General features: G+C 53.7%; 1 protein-coding gene across 2 annotated transcripts in view; it reads left to right on the top strand.

Moving 5' to 3' along the window:
- Positions 1 to 4,065, top strand: part of IQCB1 (IQ motif containing B1) — a 28,132-nt gene extending 24,067 nt beyond the window's left edge. For both annotated transcript variants that reach the window (XM_038747568.1, XM_038747567.1), the window contains exons 10-13: positions 1,233 to 1,381; positions 1,976 to 2,116; positions 3,199 to 3,355; positions 3,752 to 4,065. In XM_038747568.1, coding sequence (XP_038603496.1) covers positions 1,233 to 1,381; positions 1,976 to 2,116; positions 3,199 to 3,355; positions 3,752 to 3,981 — 677 coding nt within the window. In that variant the 3' untranslated portion in view covers positions 3,982 to 4,065. The remainder of the gene's footprint in view (positions 1 to 1,232; positions 1,382 to 1,975; positions 2,117 to 3,198; positions 3,356 to 3,751) is intronic.
- The last annotated feature ends 9,635 nt before the right edge of the window (positions 4,066 to 13,700 follow it).

The raw sequence follows: 13,700 nt of genomic DNA, 5'->3' as shown, positions 1-13,700 counted from the left end.
TAGCACTTACTATGTGCAAAGCACTGTTCTAAGCGCTGGGGAGGTTACAAGATGATGAGGTTGTCCCACTGGGGGCTCACAGTCTTAATCCCCATTTTACAGATGAGGGAACTGAGGCTCAGAGAAGTTAAGTGAATTGCCCAAAGTCACACAGCTGACACTCAACAAATACCACAATACAGAAAACACAACTGGAAGTGGGATAACCTACCCAAAATGCACATATTACCAAAAATGTACATTTTATTATAAAATAACTGAAAGATAGCTTTCATGTGCCAACTTATAATGGAAACCTGTACTTCCCAAGCGCTTAGTACAGTGCTCTCCACACAATAAGCGCTCAATAAATACGATTGAATGAATGAATGAGGTGGCGGAGCTGGGATTTGAACCCGTGACCTCTGACTCCAAAGCCCGTGAACTTTCCACTGAGCCATGCTGCTTCCCTCTCCACCACTTATCTGCTGTGTGACCTTGGGCATGTCACATCACTTCTCTGTGCCTCAGTTCTCTCAACTGCAAAATGGGAATTAATTCCCTTCTCCTGTGTGGGATCTGATTATCTCATATATCTACCTCAGCACTTAGTACAGAGTTTGGCGCACAGTATGTGCTTAACAATTGCCACTATTATCATTATTATTATAACACTAAAACAGAGTTGGTAGACCTGTTCCCTTCCCACAAGAAACTTCTAGTCCGGAGGGGGAGGCAGACACCAAAATCAATTATGGAGTCCCAATGGAAGGCGCGAGCCAAGCCCAGCCCAGAGAGAAGCCCGGGACCAGAGCCCTGAGCCTCCCATGCCCCCTCAGGATTTAACCCCAAGGAAGGACCCAGTGCAGCGTGAAGCCTGGCCCAAGCCATGAGCGCTCTCCTACAATCCCATGGCCCTGTCCTCCCCTCACCCATCCAGTGGCAGAGGGCGGGAGCAGGGGAAGAGACAGGAAAGGGAAATGTTCAGGAGCTAATCCTGAGCCTCAGGAGTGGTGGGGTCAGGGGCCGGGGGGAAGATGGCAGAGACGCTGGGGTGGGGGACTGTCAGAGGCCGGGGTTGGGGGTGGTGAGAGGCCAGCGGTGGGGTCTAGTCAGTAGCCAGGGGTGGGGGGTGATCAGGGAAGGGCGGGGGGCACTTTTCATTCATTCATTCAATCGTATTTATTGAGCACTTGAGGATGAGGATGGGGTCAGTGGAGGCTTGAGAGAGGAACCCCTGGCTTCCTGTGCAGGTCAGGTGGGGAAGCATCAGCAGGAAGTGGAGGAGCGATGCGCCCTGACCATCCAGAGGCACTGGCGGGGCCACCGAGCCAGGAGGGACTTCCACCGCCACAAGCAGAGTCTCCGGGAGCACAAGGCCGCCGTCACCCTCCAGAGGACCGTCAGTGGCTCTGTGGCTCGCGGGCGGGCGGGCAGCTGCGATGGAGGGATGGCCATTTGTGGGCAGGGAGAGGGACCCTGACCGGGCTTGCGTGTCCGTGGGTTCAGGGGGGATGTGAGGGGACACCCCTGCCTCAGCCCACCAGGGCATCAGGAGAGGGAGGGAAGGTGGTCACACTGGACCCCAACCTCTTCCCACCACATCCTCCTCTGCCCCACGCCCCATCCTCCCCTCGCCCCATCCGCCCCAATTGGGCAGAGGGGCACGGTTCCCAAGGCCGGGGAGGAGGGCAGTTTTGTCTCGAGGGGACATGACCAGTTGAGCTTGGAAGGAAACAGAGGGGTGGGGAAGAGGGAGAAAATAGCAGAGAGGGAGCCAAGGGGGTCGGGGGTGGGGCATGATGGCTTTTCTCTGTAGCTTTTCCCCTGCCTTTCCTAGCTGACTGGCAGCAGCCCCAGGGAGAGCTGGGGGCTGCAGAGTGCAGGTGGAGTTGGGTGGGCTGGGGGTGGTGGGGCATGGACAGAGTCAGATGGACTGGGGGCTGCAGGGCGCGGGTGGAGGCAGGAGGGAGAGCGAGCCCCTGGTTCTCTGCAGGTGCTTCGGTTCCTTGCCCGGCGGCGGCAGGAGAGGATGGAATTGGCTGGCTGGCAGAGCTGGGGGCGGGGGCCCGGGCTCTCGGACTCACGCAGGCTGCAGCTGAAGCAGCGAGTGGAGGAGCACCTCAGTCTGCACCCGGTACGTGCCCGGCCCAGAGCACAGTGGACCGTGGCCCCCGCTGGGGTCCGGCCTGAGCAGGGAGAGCCGGAGGCGGCTCTCGTCTTAGCCCGCTCTCCTGCCCTTCCTGGCCATTGGCCCACCCTCCCTCCTGTTTCTCCTCCTCTTCCTTCTCTTCCTCTTTCTCCTCCTTCTCTTCCTTTTCCTCCTCTTCAGTTCTTCTTGTCCATCTTTCTTGGCTGCTTTGCTCTCCCCTTCACCCCGTCTTCCCCATTGGCTTTCCTTTTCCCTCTTTCTCCCCCTGGTTCTCCCAGCCGCCCACCCTAGCCCCCAGGTTCTCCTTTCCTGCCTGGAATCATGGGGCTCCCGCCCCTGGTACCCCAATGTGGGCCAGGGCAGAAAGAACCCCAGCCCCAGCTGTTGGGACTCCAGGCGAATGCAGCTGCAGGAGATGACTATCTCTCGGCGGCCTGGCTCTCGGCGGCCTGGCTGGGCGTCACAGTGAAGGGCCCACCCACCCACCGTCCCAGCTAGCCACATGTATGTCCACCAGAAACGGGGGCTATTTTTGATATGGGGACTCTTCCCCTGCCCCCCTACTCCAGCCCCAGGCCCCGAGGTCCCACATCTAAGCAGACCGGTGGGGGTTGGCCAGAATTCTATTTGTTCTGACGATTTTGACACCTGTCTACGTGTTTTGTTTTGTTGTCTGCCTCCCCCTTCTAGACTGTGAGCCCGTGATTGGGTAGGGACCGTCTCTATATGTTGCCGACTTGTACTTCCCAAGCGCTTAGTACAGTGCTCTGCACACAGTAAGCGCTCAATAAATATGATTGAATGACTTAATGAATGAATGGGCAGCTCTCCGGCTGCTGGAAACTGGGGAGAAGGTCGGAGTGCAGGCAGAGAGGAAACTGACAGGAATTGGCACTCGGGCAGTTGGATGGCTGGGCGGTTGGGCACTTGGGCAGTTGGTAGCGAAAGGAAGCCAGGTTGATGATCCTATTTGGTTTCCAAAGCCTTGAGAGCAGACCTGGGCCCGGCAGTTGTCCGGCCCGGCCCGGTCAGCGCTCAGGGTCATCGCCGTGCACACCTTCCCCCAGGCTCGGCTCAGGACCGACGCGGCCAGCCGCGAGCTTCACGTCCAGGCCCAGGAGAGGCTGGGCCGTCACTTGGTGACCCGCGGCCTGAGCCGCCGGGCAGAGCAGCGCAGAGAAGCCTGGATGGCTCAGATCAGCACCGATATCGACCAGCTGATGCGTACGTAGGCCCTGGGCCCCCAGCCCCTGCCCTGCCCTGCCCTTGCCTCACCCCAGCCTGCCCTTCCCACTCTCCTCCCTGTCCTTGGCCCCGCCCCCGCCCCCAAGAAGAGTTGCTTGAGTTGAGTCTCGAGGGTTTGAGCCTGGCCGTTGGTTCATGCCAAATTCTGCTGCTGGTCTACCCACTTGAGTTCTTTATTGCAGTCCCCGGGGGAGATCCTGGGCGAGGCCTGGATGGGTTTGTCTTCAGAATGGTCAGCCTGGACCCTTGGACAGGCCAGCTCCAGCCCGGCTGGGGCATGCCACCTATCTGGCTCTGGGTGGGGGCAGGTTCCGGGGGGGCCGGGTCTCGGGCCAGGCGGCAGGTCCAGGGCCATTCTCTTCCTCCCCTCAACAGGTGCTCCGGGGCTCCAGGAGGCCACAGGAGTCGGCTCGCAGGCCTTCGTGAGCCGGTCCCGGCCAGTGGCCACCCAAGCCCGGCAGGCCCACCTGTCCGCCCTACGCCGCTCCCGCCAGCCGTGGTGGGCGGAGCTCAGGGAGGAGCCCCAGGAGGGGCTGGGGGCCATGGAGGTGGCAGCGGCAGCTGGATTGGACTCCCTCTTTGTGGCCGGCACCAAGTCTCCTTAGCAGTGGATACGGCAGGGGGACCGGAAGTCTGTCCCGCCCTCTCAGCCTCCTCTGTGGGCTCCTGCGCCCTCGGCACGCCCACCCGCTCACACCAATCACCGCACCTCTTTAGGGGCCGGGCCTCAGCTCCCCACCGCAACTGGCCCAAGTCCCGGCGTGACTCCGGGACAGCGGCAAAGGGGCTTCCCTCGCGGCTCCGAATTCTGGGGCCGGGTCTTCGGTAAGAATCCACGTGGGGCATACCAGCCCGCCATGTTTGGGCCCAATTGCTGGTGGACTCGGCTGAACCACAGGGACCCACCCCCAGGCGGCCATGGTCTCCAACACCACACTCTCAGCACCCACAGCACCCACCACCCTGGCAGGGCTCCGTGCCCTCAGTGTCCACTGCCCAGCAGGTCCCCACACCTCCAGCCCCCACCATCCTGGCAGGGTCCCCCGTCCCCAGTGCCCACTATCCCGGCAGGTCCCCACTCAGCCCAGCTGTCCTCTTCGGGTCAGACCCCGAGCCGCCGGCAGCCCATCTCCGCTCCTGTGCCCGGACAGAAATGCCCTGGCCCAGCCCCCTCTCCTCGGGCCAGTGCCTTGGGGCTCTGCTGACCAGGGCTGATGGGCTGTGAGCAGCAGAGCCCGGCGGGGCCGGTGCAGACCCACAGGGGAGGCACCCTCCCCTCACCCCCAACCTCTCCCCGCACTTCAAGAGGCCAGTGCAGTAATGAAGCCAAGTCTGGACCCACCGCCAGGACCGAGCACTAAGACCAGCCCGGGGGGTCACCCGGACGGAGAGGAAGGGATGGATCTGGGGAATGTTGTGGAGGGACAACTAATGGGATTTGGCAACAGACTGAATATAGGGGTTGATGAGGGATGGATACAAGGGTAATGCCAAGGTTGTGGGCTTAATGGATGATGGTATTGCTTACAGTGATGGGAAAATCCTGGAGTGGGCAGGGTTGGGGTGGGAAAATGAGGAGTTCTGTTTTGGACATGTTGAGATAGAGATGTCAGCGGGACATTCATTCATTCAGTTGTATCTATTAAGCGCTTACCAGATGCAGAACACTGTACTGAGCACTTGGGAAAGTATGATACAGCAATAAAGAGTGACAATCCCTGCCCACAGTGACATCCAAGAAGAGATTTCTTGAAGGCAGGGGGAAATACGAGACCTCAGAGGAGAGAGGTCAGGTTTGTAGAGGGAATTTCTAGGCTGAGCCCACTGTTGGGTAGGGACTGTCTCTATATGTTGCCAACTTGTACTTCCCAAGTGCTTAGTACAGTGCTCTGCACACAGTAAGCGCTCAATAAATACGATTGATTGAATCGTGGAATCATCTGCATAGAGATGGGAGTTGGAACAGTGGGAGCGAATGAGTTCTCCAAGGGAGTGGGTGTAGATGGAGAATAGAAGGGGACCCACAACTGAGCCTTGAGGGACCCCCACAATTAGAGGGTGGGAGGCAGCAGAGGCAAAGAATTTGAGGAGCAGCCAGAGAGATAGGAAGAGAACCAGGACATAATCGTGTCAATAAAACCAGACACTACTCAACAAATTCCAATGGTTATCGATTCCTTTCCACATCAAGTAGAAACTCATTCATTCATTCACTCAATTGTAATTATTGAGCACTTAACCGTGTGCAGAGCACTGTACTAAGTACTTGGGAAGTACAAGCCGGCAACATATAGAGACAGTCCCTACACAACCACGGGCTCACAGTCTAGAATGGGGAGACATACAACAAAACAAAACATGTAGACAGGTGTCAAAACCATCAGTATAAATAGAATTATAGCTATATGCACATAGTAGAATAAAGAGTAGTAAAAATGTACAAGTAAAATAGAGTAATATATGCAAATATATACAAGTGCTGTGGGGAGGGGGAAGGAGGTAGGGCGGGGGGATGGGGAGGGGGAGAGGAAGGAGGGGGTTCAGTGTGGGAAGGCCTCCTGGAGGAGGTGAGCTCTCAGTAGGGCTTTGAAGGGAGGAAGAGAGCTAATCTGGCGGACTTGTGGAGAGAGGGCATTCCAGGCCCGGGGAAAGACGTGGGCCGGGGGTTGACGGCGGGACAGGCGAGAACGAGACCCAGTGAGGAGGTTAGCGGCAGAGGAGTGGAGGGTGCGGGCTGGGCTGGAGAAGGAGAGAAGGGAGGTGAGGTAGGAAGGAGCAAGGTGATGGACAGCCTTGAAGCCGAGAGTGAGGTGTTTTTGCTTGATTCGTAGGTTGACAGGCAACCACTGGAGATTTTTGAGGAGGGGAGTGACATGCCCCGAGCGTTTCTGTTCAAAGATAATCCGGGCAGCAGAGTGAAGTATAGACTCAAGCAGGGGGGAGACAGGAGGATGGGAGATCAGAAAGGAGGCTGAAACAGTAATCCAGTTGGGATAGGATGAGGGATTGAACCAGGAAGGTAGTGGTTTCCCTTCAATCAATCAATCAATGGTATTTATTGATCACCTACTGTGTGCAGAGCGCTATACTAAGCATCTGGGAAAGTAATAATGGTATTTGTTAAGCACTTACTGTGCATCTTGCACCATTCTAAGCACTGGGGTAGAGACAAGTTAATCGCTTGGACGCAGTCTCTATCCCACATGGGGGTCACAGCCTAAGGAGGAGGGAAATCAGGTGTTGAATCCCCATTTATTTCACAGATGAGGAAACAAGGAAAGAGAAATGAAGTGACCTGCCCAGCGTCATACAGCAGGCAATGGTGGAGCAGGGATGAGAAACCAGGTCCTCTGATTCCCAGACTGGGGGTCTTTCCGCTAGGCCGCCTCCAAAATAATAGCATTGGAAGACCCCATACCTGCCCACAAGGAGCCTGCAGACTAGACATTCCAGGAGAAACGGCGTGGCCTAGAGGATGGAGCACAGGGCTGGAAGTCAAGGGACTTGGCTTCTAATCCCAGCTCCATCGCTGACCTGCTGTGTCACCTTGGCAGGATGGTCTAGTGGATAGAGCACGGACCTGGGAGACAGGAGGTCATGGGTTCTAATCCAAGCTCCGCTACTTCTCTGCTGTGTGACCTTGAACAAGTCACTTCTCTGTGCCTCAGTTACCTCATCTGCAAAATGGAGACTGAGACTGTGACCCTCCTGGGGGACAAGGGACTGTGTCCAACCTGATTAGCTTGTATCCAGCCCAGCACTTAGTACAGTGCCTGGTACATAGTAAGCTCTCAACAGATACCCTTATTTTTATTATTATTATGATCATCAGTGATGATAATAATTTCCTCTCTGGGCCTCAGTTTTCTCATCTGTACAGCGTGGCTCAAAGGAAAGAGCACGGGCTTTGGAGTCAGAGGTCATGGGTTCAAATCCCAGCTCCGCCAATTGTCAGCTGTGTGACTTTGGGCAAGTCACTTAACTTCTCTGGGCCGCAGTTACCTCATCTGGAAAATGGGGATTAAGACTGTAAGCCCCATGTGGGACAACCTGATCACCTTGTAACCTCCCCAGCGCTTAGAACAGTGCTTTGCACATAGCGCTTAATAAATGCCATCATTATTATTATTATTTGTAAAACGGGGATTCAGCACCGGCAGTCCCTCCTCCTTAGATTGTGAGCCCCATGCGGGATATGGACTGTGTCTGATGTGATGATCTTGTATCTACCCCAGAGCTTAGTATGGAGCTTGACACATAGTAAGCGCTGAACAAATCCTACAATCAACCGCCAACCTCTGGGGCCAGTAGAGCCAGTGGTCACAAAGGGGCAAGCTCTTCCTCGCCCTCCTCAGCCTCCTTCACTCCATCTTGGGTCGCACAGTCAATCATTCGGAGTAAAAGTTTGCCTTAAATGCCTATTGCTTCTCCTCCCTGGGAAGAAATACCCAGTGACCTTTGGCCTGCAGGGATGTGCAGGGTCGGGCCTGGGGTGGGACAGATCCAGAGGGGAAGGTGGGTAATTGAAGTACAAAAGCAACATAAAAGACAAAGTCCAGAGGGCAACAGATTCAGCAGGAGGTGCCTCAGGGTGCGGCCACCCAGGGCGGCCAGAGTCCAGCCCCCAGCACCAGGGCTTCCCGGTGCTTGTTCCAGCCCGGCGTGTCCGGAGCCAGGGCCCTGACCGGCAAGCGAGATGGAAGCGGGGACTCAATCAATCGATCAGTTGATGGTATTAATCTGGGAAGATACGGGGTCTAGTGGAAGGAGCACAGGCCTGGGAGTGAGAGGGCCTGGGTTCTAATCTCAGTCTGCTACTTGTTTGCTGTGTGACCTTGGGCAAGTCACTTCACTTTGCTTCTCTGGGCCTCTGTTACCTCATCATAAAATGGAGATTAAGACTCTGAGCCCCATGTGGTAGAGGGACTGTGTCCATCCTAATTAACTTGTTTCTACCCAACTGCTTAGTACATTGCCTGGCACATAGTGCTTGACAAATACCATTAAAAAAAAAAATCAAGGAAGCAGCATAAAATAATAATAATAATAATAATAATAATAATAATAATAATAATGGCATTTATTAAGCACTTACTATGTGAAAAGCACTGTTCTAAGCGCTGGGGAGGTTACAAGGTGATCAAGTTGTCCCGGGTCGGTGGGGCTCACAGTCTTAATCCCCATTTTACAGATGAGGTAACTCAGGCACAGAGAAGTTAAGTGACTTGCCCAAAGTCACACAGCTGACAATTGGCAGAGCCAGGATTTGAACCCATGACCTCTGACTCCAAAGCCCAAGCTCCTTCCACTGAGCCACGCTGCTCCTCCGGGAAGGAAGCATGGGAAGGGCCCGGGCCTGGGAGCCAGAGGACCTGGGTCTCAGTCCCAGTTCTGCTACTTGTCTGCTTTGTGACCCTGGACAAGTCACTTAACTTCTCTGTGCCTCAGTTTCATCACCTATAAAATGGGCATTAAATCCTACTCCGTCAAACTTAGCCTATGAGCCTTATGCAGAACAGGGATTGTGTCTGTCCTGATCATCTTGTATCTGTCCCAGTGCTTTGTACCTTGCTTGGCACATAGTACGTTCCTAATAGATGCCATTTATTGAGCACTTGAAAGAGTACAATACAGTAAATAAGATCCCTTCAAGAGAAGCAACATGGCCTAGTGGATAGAGTAGGGGCCTGAGAGTCAGAAGGATCTGAGTTCTAATACTGGCTCTCATTCATTCATTCAATCATATTTATTGAGCGCTTATTGTGTGCAGAGCACTGTACTAAGCGCTTGGAAAGTATAATTTGGCAACTGAGACAATCCCTGCCCAACAATGGGCTCACAGTCTAGAAGGGGGAGACAGACAACAAAACCAAACAAGTAGATAGGCATCAACAGCATCAAAATAAATAGAATTATAGATATATACACATCATTAATAAAATAAATAGAATAATAAGTATGTACAAATATACACAAGTGCTGTAGGGAGGGGAAGGGGGTAGAGCAGAGGGAGGAAGTAGGGGTGATGGGGAGGGGAGGAGGAGCAGAGGATAAGGGGGCTCAGTCTGGGAAGGCATCCTGGAGGAGGTGAACTCTCAGTAGGGTTTGAAGGGGGGAAGAGAGCTATTTTGGCAGATGTGAGGAGGGAGGGCATTCCAGGCCAGAGGTAGGATGTGGGTCGGGGGTCGACGGCGGGTCAGGCAAGAACGAGGCACAGTGAGGCGGTTAGCAGCACAGTGTGTGGGCTGGGCTATAGAAGGAGAGAAGGGAGGTGAGGTAGGAGGGGGCGAGGAGATGGAGAGCTTTGAAGCCAATAGTGAGGAGTTTTTGATTAATATGGAGGTTGATAGGCAACCACTGGAGATTTTTGAGGAGGGGGCCGGGGGTGATATGCCCAGAGTGTTTCTGTAGAAAGATAATCCAGGCAGCAGAGTGAAGTATAGGCTGAAGCTGGGAGAGACAGGAAGATGGGAGATCAGAAAGGAGGCTGATGCAGTCATCCAGTCAGGATAGGATGAGAAATTGTACCAAAAAGGTAGCGGTTTGGATGGAGAGGAAAGGGTGGATCTTGGCGATGTTGTGAAGGTGAGACCGGCAGGTTTTGGTGACGGATTGGAGGTGGGGGGTGAACGAGAGAGCGGAGTCAAGGATGACACCAAGGCTGCGGGCTTGTGAGACGGGAAGGATGGTAGTGCCGTCCATAGTGACGGGAAAGTCAGGGAGAGGACGGGGTTTTGAGGGAAACCTTTGCTGTGTGACCTTGGGTAAGGCACTTCACTTCCTCTGTGCCTCAGTTTCATCATCTATAAAATGGGGATTAAGACTGTGAGCTGCATGTGGGTCTTGGACCGTGTCCAACTTGATTAGTTTGTATCTCCCCCATCACTTAGTACAGTACCGGACATATAGTAAGTGCTTAAATACGAGACAAACAAACCTTGCTTTCAGGACCTTCTCAGCTTACAATAGAAGCATTGAGTCCTACCGGAAAGAACACAGACCTGGGAGTTAGTAGGACCTGGGTTCTAATTCCAAGCCTGCCACGTACTTGCTGTGTGACCTTGGGCAAATCACTTATCTTGTATATACCCCAGTGGGAAGTACAATGCTGGCATGTAGTAAGGGCTTAACATGCACCACAATTACTGTTAGTATTATTACTATTATTATTATTAATCTGGGTGCAGAGCACTTGGGAAAGTACAGTAGAGTTAGTAGATATGATTCCTCCCCTCAAGGAGCTGACTGTCTAGCGGAGACAGACAGTGGGGAAGTACAGATAGGAGGAAAAAGGAAAGTGGGAATGTAGGTGAGGGCCGAGTGAGAGAGTGGGTACGAGTGTTGAGTGGTTGGGGTCCTGGGGTGTTGGTTGGGATGAAACTGCATGAGACAAGTGAATCTGGGAAGGCTTCCTAGAGTGGTGGTACTAATAGTGTTTATTAAGCTCTTACTATGTGCAGAGCACTTTACTAATTGCTGGGGCAGAATACCCAAGAATTAGAGAAGCAGCATGGTGTAGTGGATAGAGCATGGGCCTAGCATTCAGAAGGTCATGAATGGGTTCTAATCCCGGATCCATTACTTGTCTGCTGTGTGACCTTGGGCAAGTCACTTCACTTCTCTGGGCCTCAGTTACCTCATCTGTAAAATGGGGATTGAGACTGTGAGCCCCACATGGGACGGGGACTGTGTCCAACGTGATTTGCTTGAATCTACCATAGCTCTTGGTCAGCGCCTGGCACATAGTAAGCACTGAACGAATACTATTATTATTGTTATTAATTAGGCCCTGAACCTCGGATAGCCCACAACCTAGGAAGAGCTATGTGGTTTACTCCTCCCCACAGCCGCAAGTCAGGAGAACAGTGAGGCAAATCGAGGGGCCCGTCGGCCCCATCTGATTCGGGCAGGCTTGGCTCCTCGCCTCCCTCCGCCCCCACAGATTGGCCGACCCGAGCCACGTCAGGCCCTGGCAGAAGGGGCGATGGGGGTGTATGAAAGGGTCGGGGAGCGGGGGGCAGACACCCAAGGGAAAGAGGAGCCCGGGACTTGCAGGCCTCAGGCAAAACTCAGACTGTCGGCTGCCAGGGAGGGCAGGGGGAAGAGGAGAGGACACGATCCCCACCCTCGGAGGCGGCCAGTCTGCTGGAGAGGCCAGACACGCACAGACCGGGATGGACACCGGGGTAGGGACAGAGGGAGGAGGAGATTCGGTCCCTGCCCTCGGAAGCTGCCAGCCTGCTGGGGAGGCCGGACAGACACACTGCGCTGGACGCTGAGGGAGGGGTGGAGGGAGGAGGTGATGTAGTCCCGGAGAGCTGCCGGGAACCACACCCCGGTGGGGTGGAAGCTCCTTGTAGTGCCTGCCGGCTCTCTTGTAGTGGACTCTTCCAAGCGTTTAGCTCAGTGGTTTGTGCGATAAATTCCCTCACCCGTAAAACGGGGATGAAGACTGTGAGCCCCACAAGGGACAACCTGATGACTTTGTAGAAGCAGCGTGGCTCAGTGGAAAGAGCACGGGCTTTGGAGTCAGAGGTCATGGGTTCTAATACCGCCTCCGCCACATGTCAGCTGTGTGATCTTGGGCAAGTCACTTAACTTCTCTGGGCCTCAGTTACCTCATCTGTAAAATGGGGATGAAGACTGTGATCCCCACATGGGACAACCTGATCAGCCTGTATCCTCCCCAGCGCTTAGAAAAGTGCTTTGCACATAGTAAGCGCTTAACAAATGCCAATTATTATTATTATCTATCCCCGCGCTTACAACATGGGCTCCGGCCCCGTGGAAGATTCCGTAATCAAGGAGGGCCTACATTAATCTAAGTGACTCCGGTCTGTCTGGGATGTCTCCATCTCCTGATAACATCCTGATAACAGGATTAGTACTGTGCTTAGTACACTGCTCTGCACACAGTAAGTGCTCAATAAATACGATTGAATGAATAACAGGGATTCTGACACTATCCAGACCATGACAAACAAAGGGGGTTAACGAATTCAGGATCTGGGAATGCCAAGGTTTCACGCGTGGAAATCCTTTGTGTAGCTCGGAGAGGGAACCAAATAAAAGAAGAAGAAGCGGCTGGGATTGGAGCTGTTTGTCACTCGTACCCCATCCCGGGGTGAACGGACAGACAGTCACCTTTCCTCCTTTCGTTGATCACACCCAAGCCATCACCAAAACCTGCCGGTCTCAGCTCCACAACATTGCCAAGATCCGCCCCTTCCTCTCCATCCAAACCGCTACCCTGCTCGTTCAAGCTCTCATCCTATCCCGTCTGGACTACTGCATCAGCCTCCTCTCTGATCTCCCCTCCTCGTGTCTCTCCCCACTTCAATCCATACTTCATGCCGCTGCCCAGATTGTCTTTGTCCAGAAACGCTCTGGGCATGTTACTCCCCTCCTCAAAAATCTCCAGTGGCTACCAATCAATCTGCGCATCAGGCAGAAACTCCTCACCCTTGGCTTCAAGGCTCTCCATCACCTCACCCCCTCCTATTAATCAATCAAACAATCGTATTTATTGAGCGCTTGCTGTGTGCAGAGCACTGTACTAAACGCTTGGGAAGTACAAGTTGGCAACATATAGAGACAGTCCCTACCCACAGTGGGCTCACAGTCTAGCCCTACCTCACCTCCCTTCTCTCCTTCTAGCCCTACCTCACCTCCCTTCTCTCCTTGTCCAGCCCAGCCCGCACCCGCCGCTAATCTCCTCACCGTTAGGCCTCGTTCTTGCCCGCCCCACCGTCGACCCCCGGCCCACGTCCTCCCCCGGTCCTGGAATGCCCTCCCTCTGCCCATCCGCCAAGCTAGCTCTCTTCCTCCCTTCAAGGCCCTGCTGAGAGCTCACCTCCTCCAGGAGGCCTTCCCAGGCTGAGCCCCCTCCTTCTTTCCCCCTCGTGCCCCTCTCCATCCCCCCATCTTACCTCCTTCCCTTCCCCACAGCACCTGTATATATGTATATATGTTTGTACATATTTATTACTCTATTTATTTATTTATTTATTTATTTATTTTACTTGTACATATCTATTCTATTTTATTTTGTTAATATGTTTGGTTTTGTTCTCTGTCTCCCCCTTCTAGACTGTTAGCCCACTGTTGGGTAGGGACCGTCTCTATATGTTGCCAACTTGTACTTCCCAAGCGCTTAGTACAGTGCTCTGCACACAGTAAGCATTCAATAAATACGATTGATTAATTGATTGATTGATCTATAACTCACTGTCTTCGAGTCATTCCTGAGCCAGTCATGGGGACGAACCCTTGCCTCACTCCTCAATAATAATAATAATAACAGTAATAATAATAAATTATTATA

This window comes from Tachyglossus aculeatus, chromosome 1 (genome assembly GCF_015852505.1).
Source record: "Tachyglossus aculeatus isolate mTacAcu1 chromosome 1, mTacAcu1.pri, whole genome shotgun sequence".
Lineage (NCBI taxonomy): Eukaryota > Metazoa > Chordata > Mammalia > Monotremata > Tachyglossidae > Tachyglossus > Tachyglossus aculeatus.
The sequence above is the reverse complement of the archived record's forward strand: the minus strand, read 5'-3'. Positions and strand labels throughout refer to the sequence as shown.